Here is a 24,881-nt window from a genome sequence, read left to right as displayed (position 1 = left end):
GAGTTCTGTGCCTCACCTGTGTTGTGTGGAAGGATAAACAAGTGACAGAAGTAGGTTCCCATCATATTACATAGCTGGATGTGTTCAGAGTGGAAGTCAGCGTGTATAAGAAAGGGCAAGTTTGTAGAGAAAAAGTAGTATGCAGCTAATAGTAGCAGAAATTTTAAAAAGCATCATGATTTTTAAAGAGCTGTTAAAAAGTGACTCGATAGACTTAACACTCGTCTTGTTCAAAAAGATAGAACTGTACATCATTAATTGTTTTTTTCTTCCTTTTAAAAATTATTCACTGAACACTGAACTCTGTCCCCAGGAGACTGGCCAAGAATCTCCAGGGGAAATTATTTAATTTAGCTCTAATTCCTAGTGGGGCTACTTCCTCCCACAGTTAATACTTTGAAAATTTTTTATCCAGACAACGGAGGCTTATGTTTTCAAATTGAGCAAGGAAGATAATAACTCCTTCCTAAGTCCTTGCCCTAAAATCAAATTAACCTGTTTAGGTTTCCCTAATTTTACACTCTCAAAATCTATTAGGTGAAAATACTACACTAGAATGTACAATATGAGGTTTTGTCTGTTAGTTACTGCATATACCTTAAATAAAAATTCTGAATACTCAGATGTCTTCTTTGAAGAGATTTTTTCATGAAGGGCAGTGCGTACTGTTCTAAATTTCTCATAAAACTATTCCTTCAGGTTGAGATGCTTCATTACCTTCACAGTTATCCGCAGAATAAATGTAGTTAAGCATGTGGGGCCACAGAGCTGCAGCTGCTCTAATTGATGTAGAATAGTATTGATTATTTGCAGTTAGTCAAAATAATTCTGCTGCTGGCGGCACTTGTAATTCTGTGTGTGTGAGGCTGTGATTTATTCTGATCATATTGTCTATAACAGTACGTATTCTGCATATACAATGACTTCCAAGCTATAAACTATTAAGATGCACATTTGATGATGCTGACATAAGCCAGCTGCTGTTCAGGCCAGAGGAGATGGAGGGTCACCCTTTACTCAACAAGCTTGTGTTTAAATTTACATGCAGATAGAAGGAGAGTTGGGTTGTGTTCTTTGATGTTGCAAAGAGTAAAGCATAAGTTTATCTGCGCTAAGCCACTGGTCAGCTGTAGGCTATTTATTTACTTGGGATGCACCAGCAAAAGCCTGAGAGAAGAAATTGTAATCCTCCAGACAGCTCCATACATCATGGGCAAAGCTGAATCCTCTTTAATAAGAGCCCCTAAAACTAGCTAGTGATTTAAAATTATCTGCTTTCTTTCTAGCTGAAATAAGAAAAACAGCTTCTACAGCAATGTGTGCAAGGACCCAAATCATCTAAAACTGTGGTATTTACAGTTTTATTTACTATCCTGGAGGAATAACAGTTAACAACAGTGGGTGGAGAACTGTAGCTGCTCATGCCTAATATATTAATAAAAGATTAAAGAGGTGAACAATTAAATATAAACATTATGTGATCAGTCATGTTTATACTATCCAATCATAAAGTAGTAACAATTAACATAACCTAGTCTATGAATACAAAAATATAGCTTTTGCAATTATTTCTGTTTTTGAAAAAAAAAAAAAAAGAGCACGTTTATTCTTCCTTTAGAAAACTTTGAATATTGCATACATCATGTAAGTGAAATTGGTATGCACAATTGGCATGAAATACATTTTTGGAGTCTCAGAAACATGGAGAGAGCAACAAAATGTGTTCTGATTTGTGCAATTTCTCTAATTTCATACTTTTCAGAATGGCCATTTTCATAGTATCCAAACTTACTCAGAAAATGGCAGCACTGCACATATAATAGCACCAACGCTCGTGTGTCTTTCTTTATTCGACGGTTACAGAAATACAAATGAACTCATGCTACAGTTGAATTTTAAAGCAGCTGAAGCCGTGAATACAGATACCACTGGCTTTCATAACCTGCTTGCACAACCTGCTTGATTTTTGAGCATTGTGTTCAGGTCTCATCCTGTCTGAATGCAAACTCAACATGGTACCATAACTCTTGTTCCTATGGTAATGCTGTAATTGACTCAGCAGATAATCTCTCTCAGTTCAATTTGTAAAGTCAAAACTGGAGATTCATTTGCCTCCTCCCCCGCCTTGCTCCTGTTTTTCTTTCCTTTTCGCTTTTTTTCTTATTTTTTCTTTATTTTTGTTTCTTTCTCTCTTCTCACTTGAATTTTATTCACCTTACAGTGTTATATGCAAGAAACAGTCAGGTTTCTTGTCTTAGCATAGTAATATTGCATGAAAAACATTAAGGGAAATCTGGAAACTAGAGCTCTGGCAAAATCTCAAGCCATAAGAGACATTAAACCTTTTTGGAATGGAGAAGTAAACACCACAGTATCTACATGTCACTAAATCCATTTTCTCTGAAGAGATGCAGGTAGACATGGTTGGTCTCTAACATTCCTTAGAGATATAGAGCAAAAATAATAGTAATTCTATGTTAACTGTTTTCCTCTGTAAGCTTTTTGTGCTTGCAAGGATTAAGTGGAAAATATTTCACAACCTTGCTCTTTAGAGAGATGGTGATGATGGTTTACTTGGAGCCCCCAGACTTTAAGCAGCTCTGATCTCCACCAGCTGAGGGGCAGGGTGGTTCATGAGTAACAGAGTTACTTGCATCCCCTGATTCAGATGGAGCTGCTACCAAAACAGATGTTTCTTGAGGAGGGACCTGACTGAGGTAGAGGAGGTGAGGTGGGTAAAGAGTGACAGTGTAAGAAAAAATCTGTCTTAGTTTTGAGCTATCAGTTCTACATAAATTTTGCAAAGTTAAAAATCCATCTATGGTACAAGTGGAAATATCAAGCCATAGGATTGGAAATGTTTATAAATGTCCTTAACTCTTTGCAGAGAGATAACCTCAGTTATTTTTAATTGAACTCAAAACAGATTATTGCCTACATAAAGTAGAAAAATACCTCATGTGAGGCTGCTGGTTTGTTTTATAAATTCTCAAATTTAATTCTGGGAAACCAAGTACCAAAAAAAACAGAAGGAGAAGGGAAAACTGGCTGATGGGGAACTGAGGAAAACTTCAGACCTGCAAGCTCAGTCTTATGACAGAGATACATCTCTGTGAGCTTTGAGGAGCTTAGAACAGTAGCTCAAGTATGGCAGCAGCCTCCCTTGCCTCAGAAAACTTCCTATGCCTTTTATGCTTGTTTCTTTCTATCAGGTAAAAAATGGGAAGATCAAGACCTTAATTTCTCATGAGTAACATGGTACTATGATGCCACTTGAGAGGCTTCGATGCTGAATTCTTCTCCCAGAAATTGAGTCATGCTTATGGTGGTCTCTCCACTTATCAAAACAAAGCCCAGGCCATGTAATGCAAATACTTACTTGGTTCCTCAACAGGTGTGCCTGAAGGGTGGAAGTGGTAACACAAGGGAGGGCTAATTTCATTGTAATTGATTAAGGAAGTTAATTGCCCTTGGGCTGTAGGGCAGTGTTGTGGCTTCCCTCCTGCTTCTGTTCTCCTGGAAGTCAGCTGCAGGTTGTGTCCCAGATGGGGAGAGGGCCAGTGGGCAACACACTCCAAAGGTGCAATTTGCAGACCCCAGAGCTGAGGGAATATGAGGAGCTAAAAAAATTAATTTTATCCTCTGCAAGGTCTGTTAGTGGGATCTGTGAGCTTGGCTACATCCCCAGGGGAGAGGCTTTGCTCTCAGAGGAGCGTAGTTGAGTTTTGACCATCTGCACCACCTACTGTGAGCAACACCCCAGGTGTCTCATGTAGGTTGAGTACATTACGTGAGTGTGCTTGAAAAAGTGAAATCCTTGCCTTCCTCTTTCCTTACCCACCTCTCTCCTCATCTAATCTTCGGTTCATGTATCAAAATCATACGCAGAACTGTGACTTCAGGGCACAGTTTAAGCATGGCTGCTTCTAGCACATCTTCCATGCCCAGAGCAGCAGATAGCAGATTGTTTTGCTTTGAGAATAATGTTGTAGCAGTGCTAGAAAACTTGACTTATAGGTTACTCTCTACTTTGGCTCTGTGGGGAGGTTTCTGGAGGTTTCTGCCCTTGTCTGCACAGGTCACGCTAGAAACTTGCTTAGCAGAAGCAGTTCTATCCAGTGGAGGTGACAAGTACAGCTGATAAAAGTTTATTTGTTCTATATTATCATTTGGCACATGATTAGAACAGCCATCTGTTCTCTTAATTTCTATCAACTCAATTTAGACTGCAATAACATAATGCTGTTAGATGTGTTTCCAACAAAGTGAAAATCAAATATGATTTTTTAAACCATCTTGAAGGTAACATTACCCCTATTTAAAGACTAACAGCATGCTGGGGGAAAAAGGCATGATGAAAGAATAATTAATGATACAGTTTTAAAATATTCTCATCTTGATACAAGAATATTATGCACTAATTCTACAGGAAAGTGCTCACATTTTCTTATGAATTATACATGAGAACAATTTCACATAAGATACCTAAACAGAATTATTTTAACTTATTACTCAGACCTGTAAAATTTTATTTTAATCTCTGATATTATACAGTCTAATGGAAAGCATTAAAAACCTTATATAAGAGCAATTTCATAATTGTTAATGTGACCTCTTCTCACTTACAAAAATGAACACACAATTTGCTAATGCAGCTCAACTTTGATGAAGTCATTAGGTTATTTAGGGCTCCAGTCAGCAGATAGTAAAATGAGAGGTATACTTCTACAATGTCTCGGGATTTGAGGCCTTTAGTTCAGGTTGGTCAAGCCTAGGTATGACCCAGTTTCTTCCCTCTCTTTCCTGTTTGTTCTTTTCAGAGTCTTACTACTTTGAAACATACATCGTCAAAACAAGTGATTTGGTAATATCTCAGATGAAAACAGAATTTTTTTTTTTTTTTTTTATTAATGAATGAAATTTTAGGAAGCACATGTCGATAAAGTATACAAACAGTTCAAACATCAGTGTAACGGCAAATGTTGATATGCCTTGCTGAGTTACATAGGGAGACTGGGTTGTGTGATAAAGAGATCTAATTTGAACATGTAGTTTTTCATACAGCCAATTCTAGTGTCAAGACAGACAGACAATAGGTTGTATCTACAGAATGGGGGAAATCTGTTCTTTAGGTTCATGACTTTGAAAAGGAGATCACAATTTTCAATGAATAACTGAAGCAAGTTAGCATTGATAAGAGGACTCGTAATTCCTGGATGCGTAAGTAGGAGAGTGGTGACGTTTTGCATTCACTATTATCAGAACCATTACTGAATTGATGTGCATGATCTAAACTTGAAAATGAACTTCAAGAAGTTTTTAAGGTGTTGGGCAAAAACTACAGGAATATTTCAAGACATGAATAATTCACGGTAAATGATTTAGGAAGTTCAATCTGTATAACTAATTAAGGAGAAAGATGGTTTAAGAGGTAATTTCCTCATGTTCGGTAAGTACTTAAATTGTCAGAAGATTTCTGACTGCAGAGGAAATCTTTAATGAAGGCACAGTAAGATCCAGTAGATGAGGTCAAAGCCAGATAGACCACAAACAATACAATAACTTTCAAAAGTGAGAATAATTAACCATCAGAATAATTTACTCGGGGGTATCACATGCTCTCCGCTTAGAAGAACATTTTGATCATGACTAATGTCTTTTTAAAAAAGCTATAGCTTAACTTGCAGGTATGGACTTGGTGCAGGAGTTAATGAGTGAAGCATGAAAGGTGAGAATAAATGACTCTAATGGTCTTTCTAGTCCTTGGATCTATATTTTGGGTTTTTTTCAGTCTCACAGTGAGGCAAAGTTATGTATTAATGACAGATTGGATGTTGGAGAAAGAATTATGGGTTCCATCCCTTGTTTTTCCACTGACTTGTGTACATTGATCCACATATCTCAGTAAGCTTCTCTGTAAAACATTTACATTTTAAATAGTAAATGTTACTATGCTTGCCCACCTCACCAAGGCAAAAGGCAGTAAGAGTTTCTAACATCCTTTTACCTCTTTGAATGAAATTCTTTCTACAGCTATTGGGCCAGGTTTTCAAAGCCACCAAGCATTGAAAGTCAAAAGAGATGTAAGCTTTCAATGTCTCTGAAAATCAGATGCCGAAATTATTATAATCAAATTTTCAAGGCATTAATACAAACACTACTGAGGAGGAATAATAAATGAGGATTATGAGCTATATTTTGACAGCGTTCTTTTTAATCGTTGTGAAGGAGGCTTTTCTGCCTTCCTCCCTTGTAGCCTACTAACAGCCAAACAAACAAAAAGCTTCAGTTTATCTGAAAGGATGTTCCATTAAAAAAACCTCTTGTTTGACATATTAAGTAGGTGAGTCAAAAAAATTAAACTTTGTTACAGCAAAGCAAGAGTGATTAAATTAAATGCACCTCAAGAAGAAAGCACTTCCCTGGATCAACAGGGCAATAAGAGCTTGTCGATCCTCATCCTGGTGCGTTTCTAAACACTTTTTGAAGCATAAAAGGCAGAACACTCAACACTTTGGCTTTGTCACAGCTGACAGCCTGTCAGTTTTAATGAAAATGCTCTCTGTTTAGAAGATGACAGAAATTACATGCATTTCCTCTTTTATTTTTCTGTCATCTTTTCTGTCTTGCGTTTTTACAGTAGAAGGAGGGGTTGGTTATTAAAGTATTACATAAGTATGCAAAATATGTTAAGAAGAAGAGAGAAAAGGAAAAGCTTTAGCCCTGCAATTATACGTAATGTGTGTTGGTGAGAAATGCATACTCTGAGATAACATCTGATGCGTGGCAGTAACTATTTACTTTTAGTTAGCTTTAAAGAGGGTGAGGCAAAAGTCTCTAGATAATGCATTAAGTGAAGGTTTTAATATACAATTGCCTGAGTAATTTCCAACAGGAAGATGATCTAAGCCATATTAGATAGCTTAAGTATGTTCATAACTTCACTAGAAAATATGGCAAGATAACACTGAATGATTTCTTGGCTTTGCACAGCTTTCACAAACCTCTTTTATTAAGTGGCAGACTTTTAATAAGTGTTCCCACTCTCATTGACCCAGATGTGTAACTGCATCTGAAGCAACTCACTTCCAAGACTGAGGAGGGAAAGCTTCACTTGCAAGTATATGTCAGTACTATGGGATCTGGAAATAGCCCACAAATCTGTACATATTTTTTCAACCTGGCAGTAGCCACTCTGGATGTTTCCCCAGTGTCGATTCTGGCACAAGTATCAGCGGTAATAACATGTACAAGATAGAAATTCTGAGGAAGTGAGCTTTCGTCAGTTTTAAGGGAAGCTCTGAATTTGATCTTCTAACTTAATTTCTGTGACAGTTACCTGTGCTTACCCTAAGAAGAGAGACAAATTTAATTATTAATGATGGCCTGTATAGACCATATCTAAAACTTGCGCAGAGGATCTCAAAATAGTGAGAGCTTTAGAAAAGCATAAAGAAAGGAATTAAATTTTGAATTTTGGACACATTTGTATAGTCTTAAACTTGCGCATACTAGTAGTCTCCAACAGCGTGACTCTTTGTAGAAATGGCATTATGTATATTTAGCAAAGGTGAAACTGGATCCCAGAAAAAGAAAGCCGTTGTACAAGGAACACATTTCTGCCTCTCAGCTGTTTAGGTTCCACTTGCTTGACACAAATGCACAGCATGTGCAGATTTACTGGAGGGATCAAAATGGTCACAACCATCCCATTAGCACCTTTTTATGTGTTCCTGGTCCTGTGATGTGATAGCGGCTAAGCAGCCTCTCCACTGACATCTCTCCCAGCACAATTTGGTAAAGGAGTTGCATCTCAATTTGAAAAGTCTGATCTAAGTCTTGATCAGGCTGCAGAGGACATGGTATACGCTGCACGGTACACGCAGCGCTAGTTCAGCAGCCTGGGAGTGGCATTGCTGTGGGGAAGCACACGTCTGAACTGGCTGTGCTGTCTGAAATACAGAGCGGGTTAATGCTCACACAGCTGGAAACAAAAGCAAGAAGAGGTTGCCTTTGCTGCATACCCATCATTAACTCCAGGGAAAGTCCTTAAATGTGATTCCCATCTCCTGAAGCTGTCATTTTATCCTGCTTACAGACTAAGGGAGACAACTGTGCTTTAATTACCTGTAGTCCTTATAACATATTTCTTGGCAAAGGTCGATTTGCTTTATGAATATTTCAGTAGTGCAGAATCTGCATGTGACGCAGGAGTCAAATATCCCATCATTTTTGCATCAAAATTCCAAATATCCTTCTAACTCAGAATTAGAGGTAAAGATAAGCGTTGTTAAAGGGTACAGATTTTGAGTATCTACATGATGAGGAGATAGGGTGGAATGGGACAAGTGTTTATGTCGGAGTAATTGGGGACTCCGAAAGGAAAAGGAAGAAATGCTCAACAGAGGACATCGCACAACGTGTAGGAGTTATAGCATAAGAATCAACCGAAAAAAAACCCAGTATTGTCTGACCAGCAGGAAGTATTTCTTGTTTGTGAATCAATATGAACCTGCCTGCCTAAGAGGTGGTAGGATCCCTCTGGCCACGGCTTTGGAGCTGGGCCATATGACTGACAGCAGGTAAAGAACAATCCTGTGGTTGTTAATGGGGTTCACTGAATGATTGCCTTTGCACTCGCAGACTGTGCTCCTGGCTCCTAGTGAGCAGCTGTTAGCTGTCTGGTATTTATAGAAAACCTCATTAGCATGTTTGGTCAAGCCAAGCTATTTTGTGACTTTTAGCAAATAAAAAACTTATCAGTAATTGACAAGCTAGGTAAAGCATATTTCATTGGTTGGACTTATTAACTGTCTATATAATTTCCTCCAAAGATTACAACTAATGTATTAAAATAGAAGATGCAAGATAGCTTTGCCTTTTTCATGTAACCTTTTCAATGCCGTATTTCAGACACCTGGCTGTGAAACTAAAATACTGCCTATTCAGGTGCTTTTCCTACTACACTCAACAGTACATTTGTTTATAAGTAATTTGTGTTGAAACACAAGCCTTCAGTATGCAGAAGCACTTAAATTTTCGGAGGCATATGAAGTCAATATGGCTTCTGTATAAGAAGAAACCTCCCTAGCTTGTAAAACCCCCCTAGGCTGGAATATGGTGTTGCTCATGGCTGAGGAAAGTGCTCTTGCCATCCAGTCCTCCCTCCTTCTTCACACCTTCCCTGGCCCAGATCTCCTTCAGTAGCAGGCAAGTAGCTCAACATCTCATATGCCTCCATTCTGGGGATTTATGTTGGTAATATACTTCTTAACAATGATACATGTCATTTGGGTAAACAAGGTGCTTCAGAAGGGTAAGTGCAGTGTGGTTTATGCTCTTCCAAAGTTGTGACCTAACTGCTTCCATGCTGTGCCTTGACTTTCAGGAGAACAGAGTCAGCCAAGACAAGTCACCAGTGTGGTTATTCTATAATTCAGTGCGCATACAAGAATGAGAGAGGTTGGCTGATGTTGTTTTATTCAATATTCTCTGCTTTAAGGGTCATCCTGTCCTGTGACATTAAATGGTTGTTAATTTTTCCCCCCGCTTTTTTTTAGATTGTGTTTTAAAGGAAATTGCCCTCTGTAACGATAGCATTTTCTTTCTGTCTTTTCTCTGCTGGATTGCTTTCCCACTGATGCATTTGTGAGCAAGCACCCTGACTACACTTAATTATTAAAAAGTCATTGCTCAAACAGAGCTGTAAAGAAAAGGAAATATTTCTTACTGCATATTACTGAATATTAGTTCACAATGGATTTCATCTTTGCATATTCTCTCCCCTAATTTGTGAGCCAGGTATATTTTATAACACATAGATTCAAGTATGTATATTGTACAAGCTACCAGCTACTGGAGAAAAAAATAGCAGACAAAAAAATAAAAGATATTAACATTTTCTCCAGTGCAAAAGTTTTAGAAAAGCATACCTAGCTTAGACTGTAGTATTTTTTAAATGGAAAGAATGGCCAGAATGAGGCTCAAGTTTGCAGTGCATTCTAACCACATTACTTCCATTTATTGTAATATGGTAAAAGCTTTAGAGTAAACATATGCCATGTAGGTGTTAGCTTTTTTGTGTCCTTGCTTTTAGAACATGCATTTACAACAGAACAGAGGCATCTGTGCAGGTGTCAAATGATCAAAACTGCACATGTGTATATATGTACCATGACGTTTTCCGCATATTCTGCAGTTAAAAAATATGTATTTGAAGAGAATTTCAACTACATTATTTTCAATTTAAATGAACACTAGGAGAAATGCTGACCATGAACATATGAGTCTTGTTCAGTTTTAGGGGGCAGTCACTTTGCTGGACTTAATTTTTCTTCATGAAATAAACCTTTCTGTGCAGAATTGAAAAAAAAAAAAAAAAAAGAATCTTTGGATATTGATTATGCATGCCATTCCAAACTGTCTAACATGTGCAGCTCTGCTAGTGAATTGCCACCATATCACTCTACAGTATTGAATTAAACTGGATTAAATTCTGCATTTGTTCTTTACCCTGTATTTTATTTCAGATGCCTCTTGGATATTGTTTGTTTATTATGATATGACACATTTCTTTCCTTCATTCCTCACGTTTTGCTTACAGCTCTCTACCTCTTTTATAAGAAGTGCACATGAATTAATATCTTTATATGCATTTGCAGCAAGTACTTAGTAAACTTATAATGGCAGCTTCTAGACTGTGGCAAAAATACTTTCAGGACCCTCCAGCCTGTGTCATCCATCTGCCGGTGTGAGCAAGCAGAACACAGGAACAACCTGCAGATATTTTAAACACTGCAAATTCTTGTGTCTTTCAGGACCTAGATTTCTCATCACATCCACGGGAGCCTTGTATATTTTAGACGTACAGAATGAAGATGGACTGTACAACTACCGATGTATCACAAGGCACAGATACACTGGAGAAACACGACAAAGCAACAGTGCAAGACTTTTTGTATCAGGTGCTCCTTTATATATCATGTTAAATTAAATATTGTATATGCCTCTCTAGTGTATTGAACTGACAAGGCAGATTCTTGTGCCTGTATGCACTAACAACCAAGTTGTCTATCAAATGGAAGGTAGAAGTGGTCAGCTGTGAGCTGCTGCTGCAAGATAAAATGTCTCATTTTAAAATCCTTTTTCATTTTTTCACCTCCTATTAGGTATTTCCAGAGAACCTGTAGAGTGCATTGGCATTTAGTACAGTGATTTTTTTGTAGGTTTAGAGTACTTTATAATAAAGGACTATGGATGGGATTCATCCCATCAAAAGTAGACTTGCGCAGTGAAAGTGTCCAGTCACCTTAACTTCCCTTTGTAACTAAAGGAGAGGAACACTTTTAAGGGTAGTGTAGACAAAGCTGTCTCTTTAGGGTGAGATGAATTGTCCCATGATGCCTATTTCTCTCTGTTAACCATAGCAGAAGCTCAGGACATTTAGCTCAGCTGTAGATATTTCCTCTGCAGGAGTCTCAGGTTAGCTGAGGTGCATTTCAGCCTTCCTTTTCATTCATCACATTCCTTCCCTGGGGAACACAGTGTGTTCCACTGTTTCCAGGAGGGATCTCCAGCCAGAAGGGGTACATGACCTGTCCTAGGCCACCCAGGGTGCTGCGGGTAGACAAGAGGGTTAGCTCTGCTCCTTTGCCAGATCAAAGAGTCACAGGGCAATAGCCTTGTGCAGCAGGTGGGTAAATGGAGTATTTTAACTTTACCTCATAATTGTAAATCATCTCCTGATTGTTGTGTGTGTGATGGACTGTTGGGTTCCCCACAGACACACACCGCACACTTAGGGCTGTCAGGACAGTGCTACTTCAATCCTGCTTTCTCCCCATTTTGTCTCAGTGAGAGGAAGTGCCAGTTGTGGGTGAGGTGAGAAGGAAGAGCAGATCCCAGGCCTTAATTTGGAACTTGCTATCAAGCATCTCTGTATAGGTTTAGCTCTTCCCCATCTCTAATTCCTCTGCCTCTTTTTCTGGTTGCCTGTAACTGCAACCTGTGTTTGCACGTAAGCAAATCTGTAATTGTATTCCCATATCCATAGAGTTAGGTAAGACTGTGTCCCAGACTCTCTCTCCCTGTATCCTTGCCTTACAGAAGACATGCCCATCATCCCTCTGAAAGCCCTACAGAGCTTTTTTTCCTTTTCACTGTTGCTAAGTTGCCCTGAAGATCCTAACTGTAAAAATCAATCAGGGTATGGTGACCTTCACAATCTAACAGTCAGTAGGGTCATTCTCCTTTTGACCTTGTCCTCTTGTCTTCTGGTCTTTTTATCAGAAAAAAAAAATCTAGCAATTAAATCTCAGCTCTCCACCCTCTGTTTAAGAGCCCCAAGGGAGACAGAGGTGGGCACAAGGATTTGCATTAGTAACGTACTTCCTGCCCTCCTCCAAAATGGTCTTTGTTGGAGGATTCTGGAGCCCTCTAAACACACAAGTTAGTACTTAGATATACTAGTGATAAAGAAATAGTGTGATTGTTCAAGTTAGAATCACTTACCAGTCAGATCCGGGAGTTTCTTCCTTTGATACATGTCCCCTGTGGGTAAAAGTCTTGCCTCTGCTTTTCCCAGCAAGATGAAGAAGTAGTTTTCCTGCACAATAATCTTTCTGCTTTTGTCTTGTAAGGATAGGTAGGGTCCTATCCTTCTAGCTGCCTCCATAATATGGTCTGCTTCCGTATGAAATCATGCTAAGGCTGAGCCAGTGGTAACATAAATAAAATCAGGCTTGTATCTTGGTTACCACAGGAAAATTTCTAGTTATTTCACTGAACAAAAGGGGGAAAATGAAAGCTTTGTCTTGTTTGTCATTCAGGTCAAGTACCCTAAAAGATGTGCTCTGTCTGGAGTTCCCTTTTCTGTTCTTCTCAGACCGAATCAAAATAGGAAATTCTACCTGTGTGCAATAGCTGGCTTTTTTAATTCAATGGGGTTAATTATTCTCTATTAGAGCTATAGTGGGCTCTGATTTCCAGTCCTGTTAGTCTACTGAACAAGTGCAACAATTATAGGCAGTTTGTCTCTTAATATTTCTCTAAAACCTTTTATTTTTTCTTTACAATGGTTTATATTTTGAAATAGTTAGTCCTTTAAGAACTGAGATCAGAGAATCCATTAGCATAGTTGTAAAAGGTCTGCTTGCATGAAACCTACATTTTTGCCTACTTTTTACATGCATAAATACTCTGCTTATTTGAGGATGAGCTATTTTGTGGTGAATATTGATTATAGTCTCTTGGCCACACTTTTAACATAATTTAAGCTTCATTATTGCTTGAAAGAGTGAGAAAGGTAATATGCATATAATAGCAAATACACATGAAAAATTAGTACGTCTATGACCAAACCAAATTTCCAAATTTCATTTGGAATAAGCGCATCTCCTTGAAATCCTGTGTCTTTTCTAAATAAAATTAAAACTAAGACCATTAACATGCTACAAAATATTCCTCTAATGCCAATTATAGTGTACTTTTTCAAAAATAATTTTGTCCAGCCATGAATCCCAGCTCCCAAAGTCTTTATTGTTTTTTAACACTCACTCTCCAAAAAATCCTTATTATTTTGAAAGTATAATGAGTTTCTTGCTCTGTCCTTCAAAGGAGATGCAAAGTAGAATATTTTTGAACAGTATTTTGCCTTAGTTTTTCCACTGTGGTTCTTGCTCAAAGTCATTTGCAGCTGACTGTTAAAGCATAGTGAAATAATTACTCAAAAGAGTCCATATCACATATTGGAATCGAGATATGTTACTTTGCTCTTTACCTCATTGCAGGTGATTGCATATGAACTCTGAGATTTCTTTTGCGTGTGATTTCTTGCATGCTTACGTTTTTACAGAGTTAATTCCTCAGGCTGCACAATAGAAGCTGTGCACTGAAACGTAGATGACTGATGATACAAAAGGCGAGAAAGGAGCTGGCTAATCAATTAGTCAAGTTGACATTGGCCTTCCCAGTAGCATCCTGGCAGAGTGTGCTTTCACTAAGCCAGACATAAACAGCATGGCAGGCTCAAATATACAACCCGTCTTGATGCCAAATATGGACCCTGAGGCTACTGATGCATGCAAAATCGTTTGTTTAACTGTTGGCTAACACATTTCTAATGAGACAGTAAGCTGCTGTAAACTGAAAGGGGTTTTGCCTTCAGTGGCCGTCGTGGTTCAGCCCAACTGGCAGCTCAGCCACCACCATGCCGCTCGCTCACTCCTCCCTCGGTGAGGTGAAGAGGAGAGAAATGGAACAAAAGGCTGGAGGGTCGAGATGAGAACAGGGAGGGAGCACCCACCAACCATGGCCCTGTGCAAAACAGACTCGGCTTGGGGACAAATCAATGTCATTCATTATCAGTTACTTGAGAGGGTAACAAGAAACAAAGCCAGATCTTGAAAACACCTTCCCCCCACCCCTCCCTTCTTCCCAGCTCTGCATCCTCCCCGAGTGGCACGGGGTTATGAGGGGACAGTGGGAGTTGCAGGTCAGTTCGTCACACATTGTTTCTGCTGCTGTTTTCTTAAAGGAGGAGGACTCCTCACACTCTTCTCCCTTGCTCCAATGGATCCCCTCCTCACATTGAAATATAGTCCACAGACTTCTCCAATGTGAGTCCTTCTCGCAGGATGCAACCCTTACCCCTCAGATTGCTCTGGCGCAGGCTTCTTCCCCACAAAGTCACAGCATCTTAGGGAGCTGCCACCCGCTCCGGCATGGGGTCCTCCACGGACCTCAGATACATCTCTGCTTTATCGTCAGTCTCCAGCAGCGTGGCGGGGTCCTTCCCTATCCATGGAGACCACTCTCTACGACTTCCCTTAGGCACAGGCGCTCTGCTCCAGTTCGGGGCTCTCTACAATCTGCAGGTGGGTTTCTGCTCCACCGTGTCTCTGACGGGCGGCAGGGAGGCCACCTGCCATCTCACCACGGGTTACAGGGGAATCTCAGCTCCAGCACCTCCTCCCGCTCCATCTTCACTGACCTTAGTGTCTGCATCGTCATTTCTCTCAGATCTCAGTCCTCTCTCTGCTGCTGCTGCACCGGGCCCAGCTGGCCCAATAAACCTTGGCAGTCCCAGCAGGACGAACTCTGCCCAGCAGACGCCCCGGAAGCAGAGCACTGGGGTTCCATCCCCTGCCTTCCCTCTCCAGCGTAGGTCCAGCCCAGTTCAGGCTCCTTTGTCCTCTTCTTAAATAGGACATTCGCAGAGTCACTGTTTGGCTCAGCCCTGCCCACAGGGGAGAAGGGGGTCCAACCTGGCCAGAGACCAGCCCAGCTGCTTTTGGAGCCGGGAAAGCTTCTCGCAGCTTCTTACAGGGGCCATCTCTGCAGCCCCTCATCTGGTACCAAAATTCCATCATGTAAATCCAGCACAGTGGCTCAACTTTTTGCTAGCACCTAGAGTGCAGAAAAAAACCTCTGTGGTAATCTTTCACTGAACTTGGCATTTAGGGTTTTATCTAGATATTCACACATTTTACTTAGCCCATTTGTTTACCATCACAATTTTAGTTTCTGGATTGATAGTATAACTTGTGTAGTGCCTCTAGCTATTTGCTCTCAAGTGTACCCTCCCAGCTGTGGCTGCAGTTTATGAAGATATATCTAAGCTAGTTTTAAACTAATTAACTGAGGTACTGATTACACTATCACTTGAGTAGCTTGAATTCAGCATGGACTGCTCCTTTAATCTCTTTATCTCCTAATAGGAACCTGCTGCAGCTACCCTGTGGGCAGTACCTGAGCTAGCTAAGTCGAAGACCACTTGAAAATGTCAAAGTGGTTGCAATCACACCTACACCCAGGCAATTATGATGTAGATACACCCAAGAAGAGGTGTGTGTCAGATAAAAGTAAAAGGAGCTGATCAGCATGTGAAGTTTCTTTGTGAGACAGAAGTCTTAGCAAAGTGAGATCATGTGATGAGAAAATACTTAGATGAATATTTATTGACTTACTGTTCAGTATTTATGTTGCAACAGCTCCAGGATGGGCTTCCATCCATCATGCTGCATACTGCACAAAACTGTAAAACACATCAGCCTCTTCCTCTAAAAGTTTTCAAACTTAAAAAGCTGAGATCACAAAGAGAGTACTATTTCTGTTGGAGTACATGCACCTCTGGTGAAGGTGCTCCGCCAGAATTCTGTGAGATACACAAATACATGCCAGATGCTACACAAGTATGTTGGTCTGAGAGCTACTTTTCTCAGTTAGTTGAGCACAGAAAGTTGAAGTATTAAGTTGTATGTTGGTCTTGTCACGTTAAGCTCTTTTTCCAGAGAAGAAGAAAAGGCTCATCTGTCAGTTAGACTGCAGATGGGAATCCCTGTGTCTTTGCCCATTTCTCTCCTGACAAGGAAATAAATTGCTTCTTTAATGCAAAGCCTTCAGACCACCAAGAAGCATGGGGAGAATATGTTGGCTGCATTCTAGTCAAGTAGTTCAGGGATAACAGTAATAATTTTTAAGGCAACACATTTCTGGCTCTTCATTCCTCTGATAGGGAGCATGAAGGATGACCAGAAAAATGGTTGCCACCTGGAAAAAATCCAGTGAGAGGATTTCCAAGTTGTCATGAGGTGCTTCAGTAGTACATGCTGCTGGATCCCAGCCACCACTACTGAGATATTACAAATTGATGACTGGGTCACAGTAGCAAACTGTAGTACATAAAACACTGGGCTAGTGAGTCAAAAAAATGTAGGAGAATAAATACTGGCATATTGGTTAGTGAATTAAAGGATTTTAATGCTCCCATTGAAAACTGCTGTTTGTTCTTTCAGATCCAGCAAATTCAGCTCCATCTATTCTAGATGGGTTTGACCACCGTAAAGCCATGGCAGGACAGCGAGTGGAGCTGCCTTGCAAAGCATCAGGGCATCCCGCACCAAAGTATCGTTGGCTGAAGGACAACGTTCCCTGGGAGCCTGACAGCAGGTTTCGGCAGACAGTTACAGGTCTGCTGATTGAGAACACGCGTCCCTCGGACTCAGGCAACTACGTCTGCGAGGTGTGGAACAACTATGGGACTGCCGAGATGATAGGGCGACTGTATGTGAAACGTAAGTCCTGGACTGAGTGGAGCTCTCAGGCCACTTCTGACCTGGGCACTTGCATCAGATAAGATGTTGCTGTATCTTGCTGTACCTTCTGTTTTGTTGCTTTACCTTAGCAATGCTTAAACTTCTCAAAGTTGTGGAGCAACAGAAAGTAGGCTCTGTGGAGATGAGTTAGTTGGACAACTGAGCGATCAGAAGTGCAAATTGATGCAATTTATAATGTAGCTATATAATTTATTACATGGAGGATATGTAATTTAGAATCTTGAATTGGATGCTTAGAAAGAAATTGCAAATGTTCTCATGAATAAAGCTGCCAAACTCTCATTGCCTTGACTCATGCTGTTCAGTAATATTGAATACTCATACCTCCCCTCAGTTGAGTATTCATGTGTGAATATTCTGAATGTTTCACAAATTCTTCAAAGATAATTATTACTCAGAAGCACTGCACTGGAAAATTGTTATTCTTCTATTGTTAGAAAAAAATATTTCCTGGAATAGAAATAATGCTTTGTGAACTAGCGTTTCCACCTATACAGCATGACTAGGAACCTGAAAAGAGAGAAGTTTGTGAACAGTTCAGGCTATAAAAATATCTTCACAAATAATTACACGTAATGTATTTGGGCAAAATAAAACTGAGATCAAAGATCAGTAATTTGTGAATTATAATGGAGGAGCTTTGCCTCTAAATATATTCATAAAAATTAGTTGAATTCAGTCTATATGATGCAAAGCCAAAACTTCCAGACACATGACGTAATGGTATCATCAGTGATACCGAAAGTATCCTCAGTGACTGATGATGGATTTTACTTCTTGACTCAGTGGTCAACCAGCCAGTAGATAGCTTCTGGATCAAGTTGACAGGATGCAAAATTTGGGCGAAGGAGTTTACCCTTGTCTGCAATGGAGGATGTGGTTCACTTTCTTGCATCATCATGGCTCTGAGATATTGGTGGTACACTTGGGTGTGTCTGGTTTGTTTAATGGGTCATTGACAGTTTTGAGCCTTTGTGAATTTTTGCATAGGAAACATAGAGATATGCAGTAACTCGTAACATGCATGAACATGAACACAGATGAACTATTGCTCTGGACCACTGTAGAGGAAAGGCCTGTTCCATAAGAGTCTGTGATCCAGAATGACTGAGACCACTGACTTGTGTGGGTTTTTTCCAGGCCTTTGTTCCCAATGGGCCACTAAAGATTTATTCCAACCAAGAGGTGCATTATGAAATGTTCAGTAAAATGAATGAATTAACTGAGGAAATATTTATGTATTAAGCGTGTGTATACACGTCTATGTATGCATGTATGCAAGGTGGTAAAAAAATAAATAGGATGGTATGTATTTAGTATCAGAGATTATATCAGTGGTGATAGTAGTCTCTTATCTTTATAAGGAAGTCAAACCAATATACAAAAAGTGTAAGATGAAATCTGCATTCAGTAAAGTCAATAGCTGTTAGGTGGCAGGATAAAGATTGTTTTCCTTACACTTATGTTTATGACTTCTCTTCAGCACTGTTCATCTTCTTTTTTTACAATATAAAACTTGCATTACCTATGTCCTACTGTTTCTTAAAGCTGACTTGAAAATATTGTAGTCTTCCCATGTTGAAGCAGAAAATCTAGTGAGCCCACACACAGAAATGCTACGTGTGGATAAATCCCATGGATATCTATTGGTACACCTATGTGAATATTTTAGCATGGACCTTCCACTCTTAAAAGCTAATCTCCTGGTCATTGACATTTCCTGCACTTGTTCACATCAGGGAGTGGTTTTGGAACACATGAACTGGGTTCCTTATGCAGGAAATTAAACCAGAAGATGAGCTTCAGGAATGCCCCTAACGCAGCTATTCAAAGATCCACACTAAACTAATGTGAAGTAGCATCCTACCCTCCCAAAACGTTTGTTGCACCATTGTTAGACCCTCAGCACCAATGGTGTTACTCAGTAAATCTTCTCCTACTGTTCATTTAGACACGGTTGAGAGTAATATATCATGTGTCAAACAGGTTATTCCTGTAGATCTATATTTGCTCTAAATATGCTTGTTTAGAGCAAAGACAGTCATCTGTTGGTTTTGTTGTTTGGTTTTTTTTTTTTCAGAAGGTTATAGCTGTAATTTTTGGTTTTCTTCTTAATTGAGAGTTAATTTTTTACTCACATATAAATGCACATGTATACTTAATGTTCTCTATTTCCCTTTCCCTTATTTTGATTTAAATCTTCAGAACCACTAAAAGCCACGATCAGCCCACGGAAAGTAAAAAGCAGTGTTGGTAGTCAAGTGTCCTTGTCCTGTAGCGTGACGGGAACTGAGGACCAGGAGCTCTCCTGGTATCGTAATGGCGAAATCATCAACCCTGGTAACAATGTCCGGATCACTGGTGTCAATCGGGAGAACCTGATTATGGATGGCATGGCCAAGAGTGATGGTGGGGCTTATCAGTGCTTTGTGCGCAAGGACAAGATGTCTGCTCAAGATTATGTTCAGGTGGTACTAGAAGGTCAGTCACTACCTGTTTAGTGATTCTGGTCTCTGTAATACTACATGTGTTGTCTTCGATGCCATCATTATATAGTGAGGGATAGTGGATCCTAAACAAGAGAATACTTATGAACTGTCAGTAGGGTTTATTGTGCCTCACTGAGCAAAAGCTAATGGAATGAAAAAATTGATTTGGAAACAAAAATCCCTCCCGAGCAGTCCTTCCAGTCAATTTTTTTTTTTTTTTTTAATGGGGATGGATGGTGATGGTGCTGATTTTTTGCATTAGATTTTCAGCAGGACACAAGAGATGAGGTCTCTATTCAACTCCAAGCATCTTCTGGAATGGCTTTTCTGATTAGACATACTGGCTGAAGTCTTGGAGATCCTCTTAACTAACTGACACAATGTTCTACATGACAATCAAGTGAGGAAAGTTATCTGTTTGTACCAAGCCAGTTCACTAATGAGGTTGTAGTGCAGTCATGGCATGGACGCTATTTTTAGAGTATAGAAAAAGAAGCGATTACCTGCCTGGACTGAGTTACCTCGGCAACCATCTCCCATGACTAAGAAAGCCTAAAGAGCATATTGATAATCTATCATGATGTCGAGAGAGTGCAGATTATCAGAGAGCAACAGCAGGAAAGATTTCAAAGACACTAAGGTCTCACTGGGAAAATAATGTCTCCTTTCATCTCCAAAAAAAAGCCTGTCACTTGAATTAAAAAAAAAAAAAAGGTGGGGAGGAGTGGTGGCAGAGGTACATAGTGTGCACACTCATGGATTTATTGGTCCTGTGTCAGCTTTCTTTCAGGATAAAAAGCTTTTTTTTGCTGCTGTTGTTCTGTTTTCTGAGGAATGACAGTATCTAATACACAGCAAAGGAAAGAAAGTCAGAGATGAAAATAAATAAATAAATAAATCGGAATTCTGTCACCTAACCAGTGGTATAGAAAGGAAAAAGAGAGGGGCAGAGGAGAAAACTTTGAAATCAAGTAAAATCAAATGCTCTTCCAGGGATGCTGATGTCTTTCAGCAGCCTGTGAGTGGCAGTGCCTTATGTTTTTTACTGTGTGGCAAGCAAGGGAATTTTGCAGCCCTGTTTTTAATTCTGCTATGATTCAGCATGTTTTGTGGAGAGTATTGCACACGTCGTACCAGTTCTTTCAGTTTCCTGGGTGACGTTGCACTGAAATAGTAATGTAAGAATTGTGATTTCCAGGGGAGTCATCACAGTTTGAGCCTCTCAAACATATAGGTAATACGTAGCAGGGTGTACATGCAGAGACAGTACATAGTGTGCACAAACAAATAGTGCATCGCACAGAGCCTGAGACTTGTTGGTGCTGTCCTGACATCCTTTGTCGTGTGCAAAACTGAAAGGCATCATCCCTAAAGGGCTTCGTGTACAAGCTGAGTTTTCAAGTGTCTTTGGCCTCTCTCTAGGTAACGAGGTGCCTTTTCCTTCTGTTTCTTGCAGGCACTAACACCGTAGGAACACTGAAGTTAGTTTTCTTGCCACTTGGCTCCTTAAAACCAGACAGTAGCCTGCAGCACTCTTGTCCGAACTTCAGACTGGATTGCTTCCCGTGTTCTGCATACTGCTCTTGGCATGTGGCCTTTTGCTCCCAATTACACTGAAATTCCTTCTAGATACAGCTTTGAAAGTATGATTTTCAGAGAAGAACAAACACGCATTGCATGATCTCGGAAAGAACTACCTAACTAATAGCAGAGTGTCGACACTCCTAAATGTTACCCTGCTCTGAACTCTCTGGATAGGTGGTTATTTAATCCTGCTCCCTACTTAGAATCTTAGAATTTCTGTCTCCATCCATTCTCTTTATTCACTTGCTGGGCAGAAGCTGAGTAAATTATGACACAGATCACAAGAGAAAGCATTTGAATGCTCTCATTTCAAAGGAATATTTATCTGTAGCACAAAATGACCACAGAGAGAAATTGGCATCACTGTTACTGGCAATCTGTATTCAGAAAAGTTTAATTTAATACTTTTCTAAGTGCGGTATTGTGGGGTCAGGTCTAAACTGCATTGGCACAGCTGTGTGAAATTAGCCTATGCAAGTTATGCCTGGCTCTTGCCAACAGGATTCGCCCTTAGCTTTCCAAGGAGCTGAAATGTACCCAGGAGAAGAAAAATTCCAAATGTGTTGAAGTTTTGCTGTATGTTTTTTGTGATGAACTTTGTATGGCTTTAACACTTTTCCACAAAACCTAGCAGTTCATACAGCTTTTCAGGACCCTGGTCCACCTATTCAAGTGTTTTTCCTTCTGCGGAGTCAGTACCAGGTTTCTCAGAAGATGCAAAAGAAACCAGCAGTAAGCAAAGGATCATTTAAGAACTCCATTGCCAAAATTTGTTTCCCTCTCTCACTAATTAGAGTTACATCCTGGAACTCAATTGTTTGCATTGCTTCTAAAAAAAGATCTTGGCTCATGTGATAGGTTCCAGGTTAGAGAGAACACTATATAAGTACTGTTATCCTGCTTTTCTTTCCCTTGGCAGACGGAACTCCCAAAATCATTTCTGCCTTCAGTGAGAAAGTGGTGAGTCCGGGAGAGCCAGTCTCTCTTATGTGCAACGTGAAGGGGACTCCTCTGCCTACAATCACTTGGACTCTGGATGAAGATCCCATCGTGAAGGATGGCAGTCATCGTATCAGCCAGATTATCACCTCCGAAGGCAACGTGGTCAGTTACCTGAACATCTCTAACACTCAGGTCCGAGATGGTGGAGTTTATCGCTGTACTGCCAACAACTCTGCTGGAGTCGTCCCGTACCAGGCTCGAATAAACGTAAGAGGTGCTTGTCAAATCAGCTCCTCAAAAAACACACATAACTCATTGTAGTGAAGAAGAAGATTGTTGCATGTGATGAAATGAGTCTTGGAATGCCAAAACCGACTTACCGTTTTTCCTCTCCTTTTCTTCCCCCCCTCTCTTTTCCCACCCTGTCTCTCCAGTCCCATCTAGAAAGTGTATGGTATGGTTAAATGTTGGAAGAACCCTTTGGCTTGTGTTCTATAGTCTATTTTTCCTATACTTCATCTCTATTAGTTCACAGTTTCTTTACCTCGGTAGAGTTGTGCATGTTGATTTTTTTTTTCTTTTCTTTTCCTCCTTTACTTGTCCAACATTCATTGTAATTTTTCATGTATACAGTACTTTAGCTTGCTTCTCTAGCTCTACATGGCATAATACCCATCCTCATGGTATTATACTTTATATATGTCTAAAAAAAAAAGTAACTTTGTCAGTGTTCTCATGTGTAACAGAATTCTAGCTCTGTATCAGTTTTAGCATTTCATATTAATTAAATCATCCTCAACCTTTTAATTTGTAATGCAGCAAAGATTTTTCTCAGGCGAGTGTTGGATAATGCAAACATATACCCTTAGAAAAAACTAGAGCATATAAAGATTAGCAAAACTGCTTAAGTAGCTCTTAAAAGCAAAAACTGCCAAATGTTAAGAAGTGTAGTGCAAGCTGCATCTGTAAATGTCGTTAACATTTGTATATTAAGAAAAATTATGTGCATGTTTCCTCAAGCAAATGTGCCTTTAAATTGTTTTCAAGAGTTTCTTTTTACCTTTCTAGGGCCAGCAAGCATTCGACCAATGAAGAACATCACAGCAATAGCTGGACGGGACACCTACATCCACTGTCGTGTGATCGGCTACCCGTATTACTCCATCAAGTGGTACAAGAACTCTAACCTGCTACCATTTAACCATCGCCAAGTGGCATTTGAGAACAATGGGACACTGAAGCTTTCAGATGTGCAGAAGGAAGTAGATGAGGGTGAATACACATGCAACGTCCTCGTTCAACCCCAGCTCTCCACCAGCCAGAGCGTGCACGTGACAGTAAAAGGTGAGATTAATTTGGAAAACTAGAGCCAAGCTAATGGCTGTGTCATTTACAGAAACAGAGTTGCACACATAGGATTGTCCTGGCAGTTAGCTAATGAGCACTTAAGAAGGTTAATCCAGATTTGTGTTTGGTTTTAATGATGACATAGATGTTAATCAGTCACTGTGTTTTGTTGTCTCTTCACTTTTAGCCTCATTCATTCAGCTAGCAAAATATTGCTTTCTAAGTGCAAGCCTTGCAGAAGCAAGCTTTCTATGAGCAGTTTTCACTACAACTAAGTCAGTAGATTAATGGTTTGTCATTTAGGTTTCACTGGTGACTGTTTCTCTGCTGGATGACAAAGTTCACATTTTCATGTGAAAGTCAGTGACTTTTTAGTTTTTAAAAAAATAAGATGAGAGTTTTAATGTGTGTGTTTCTGCCAATAAGCAGAGACAGGAACTAAAAGCATTAACCTTGCTTTCCTCTCATTAAGTGTGCTTTTCTGAGTGTTCTTAATGCTTAGAAAGGTAGCACTGTAAATAAATGTGACTTGAAATTCTAATAGGATGCTTAGAATCTATTCAAATAGTCCCAAACAAGGATGTTCAGATGGCCCTGAGAGACTTCAGCAATAGATGAGAACAGGAATTTTTTAGCATTGTGTTCTGACTATTCTGACAGTGGCAATGTTCAGATCTATTCACAAGGACACAAAAGACAGAAAACCTGATTGCAGTAGCACCTGGTTTTGAGCAATGGGGCCACTAAATAGTGCACTTCATGTGAACCTGTAGGAGGAACTGAGATATAATTTCACTATTCCTGAAGTTCTTAGAAACTTTTCCTAGGCTTTTTTTTTGGGAGGGAGAGGAGAGGAAGGAAGGAAGGTTGATTCCTGTATCTTTTCTCAGATAACATACAGAGAAACAGTAAGGTAAAATGACTTTGTTACAGACACCTGATCTTTTAACTTCTTTCTATTCTGTTTGTTTGGCTCTTTCTTGTTTTCAGTCTGGAGTGATGTAATTGCTAATTATTTCAAGAGGTTAGAGGATTAGCTTTAAGCCACTAGCAATTTGGATTCTGAAAGGCATGACATCTCACACACCTGAGACCATCAGGGGCACTGGTCACATGCTGTGGCATAAAAAGCTGATGTCACCATTTCTTTTCATGTATGTAGTACTTTGCTTGACATTACCATAATATCACGGATCTGTTGATGCAGTTTAGGAACGGAATGCCAAATTAGTAATTGTGTTGCTGCTGCACTAACAGTTTACCATGGTAAATCTGAGGGGAATGCTGCCTCTGAAATGATACCATTCTTCAAATGACTATCAAAATGAGCGTAGCCAGACAAAAAAAATATCCAGCAGTCTATCCTTACAGCTCGGGCATTTAGATGAAAACATTACTAGTCACC

At 39.7% G+C, this 24,881-nt stretch overlaps 1 protein-coding gene across 2 annotated transcripts in view; it reads left to right on the top strand.

The window, feature by feature from the left end:
- DSCAM (DS cell adhesion molecule) overlaps nucleotides 1-24,881 on the top strand; it is a 420,787-nt gene that overhangs the window by 213,878 nt on the left and 182,028 nt on the right. For both annotated transcript variants that reach the window (XM_086608220.1, XM_086608229.1), the window contains 5 exons: nucleotides 10,818-10,964; nucleotides 16,794-17,072; nucleotides 19,320-19,595; nucleotides 22,107-22,403; nucleotides 23,198-23,473. In XM_086608220.1, the coding sequence (XP_086464346.1) occupies nucleotides 10,818-10,964; nucleotides 16,794-17,072; nucleotides 19,320-19,595; nucleotides 22,107-22,403; nucleotides 23,198-23,473 (1,275 nt within the window). The remainder of the gene's footprint in view (nucleotides 1-10,817; nucleotides 10,965-16,793; nucleotides 17,073-19,319; nucleotides 19,596-22,106; nucleotides 22,404-23,197; nucleotides 23,474-24,881) is intronic.

Source organism: Tauraco erythrolophus, chromosome 1 (genome assembly GCF_009769465.1).
Source record: "Tauraco erythrolophus isolate bTauEry1 chromosome 1, bTauEry1.pri, whole genome shotgun sequence".
NCBI classification, from domain to species: domain Eukaryota; kingdom Metazoa; phylum Chordata; class Aves; order Musophagiformes; family Musophagidae; genus Tauraco; species Tauraco erythrolophus.
Note: the sequence above shows the minus strand (reverse complement) of the source record. Positions and strands in the feature narration are given on the sequence as shown.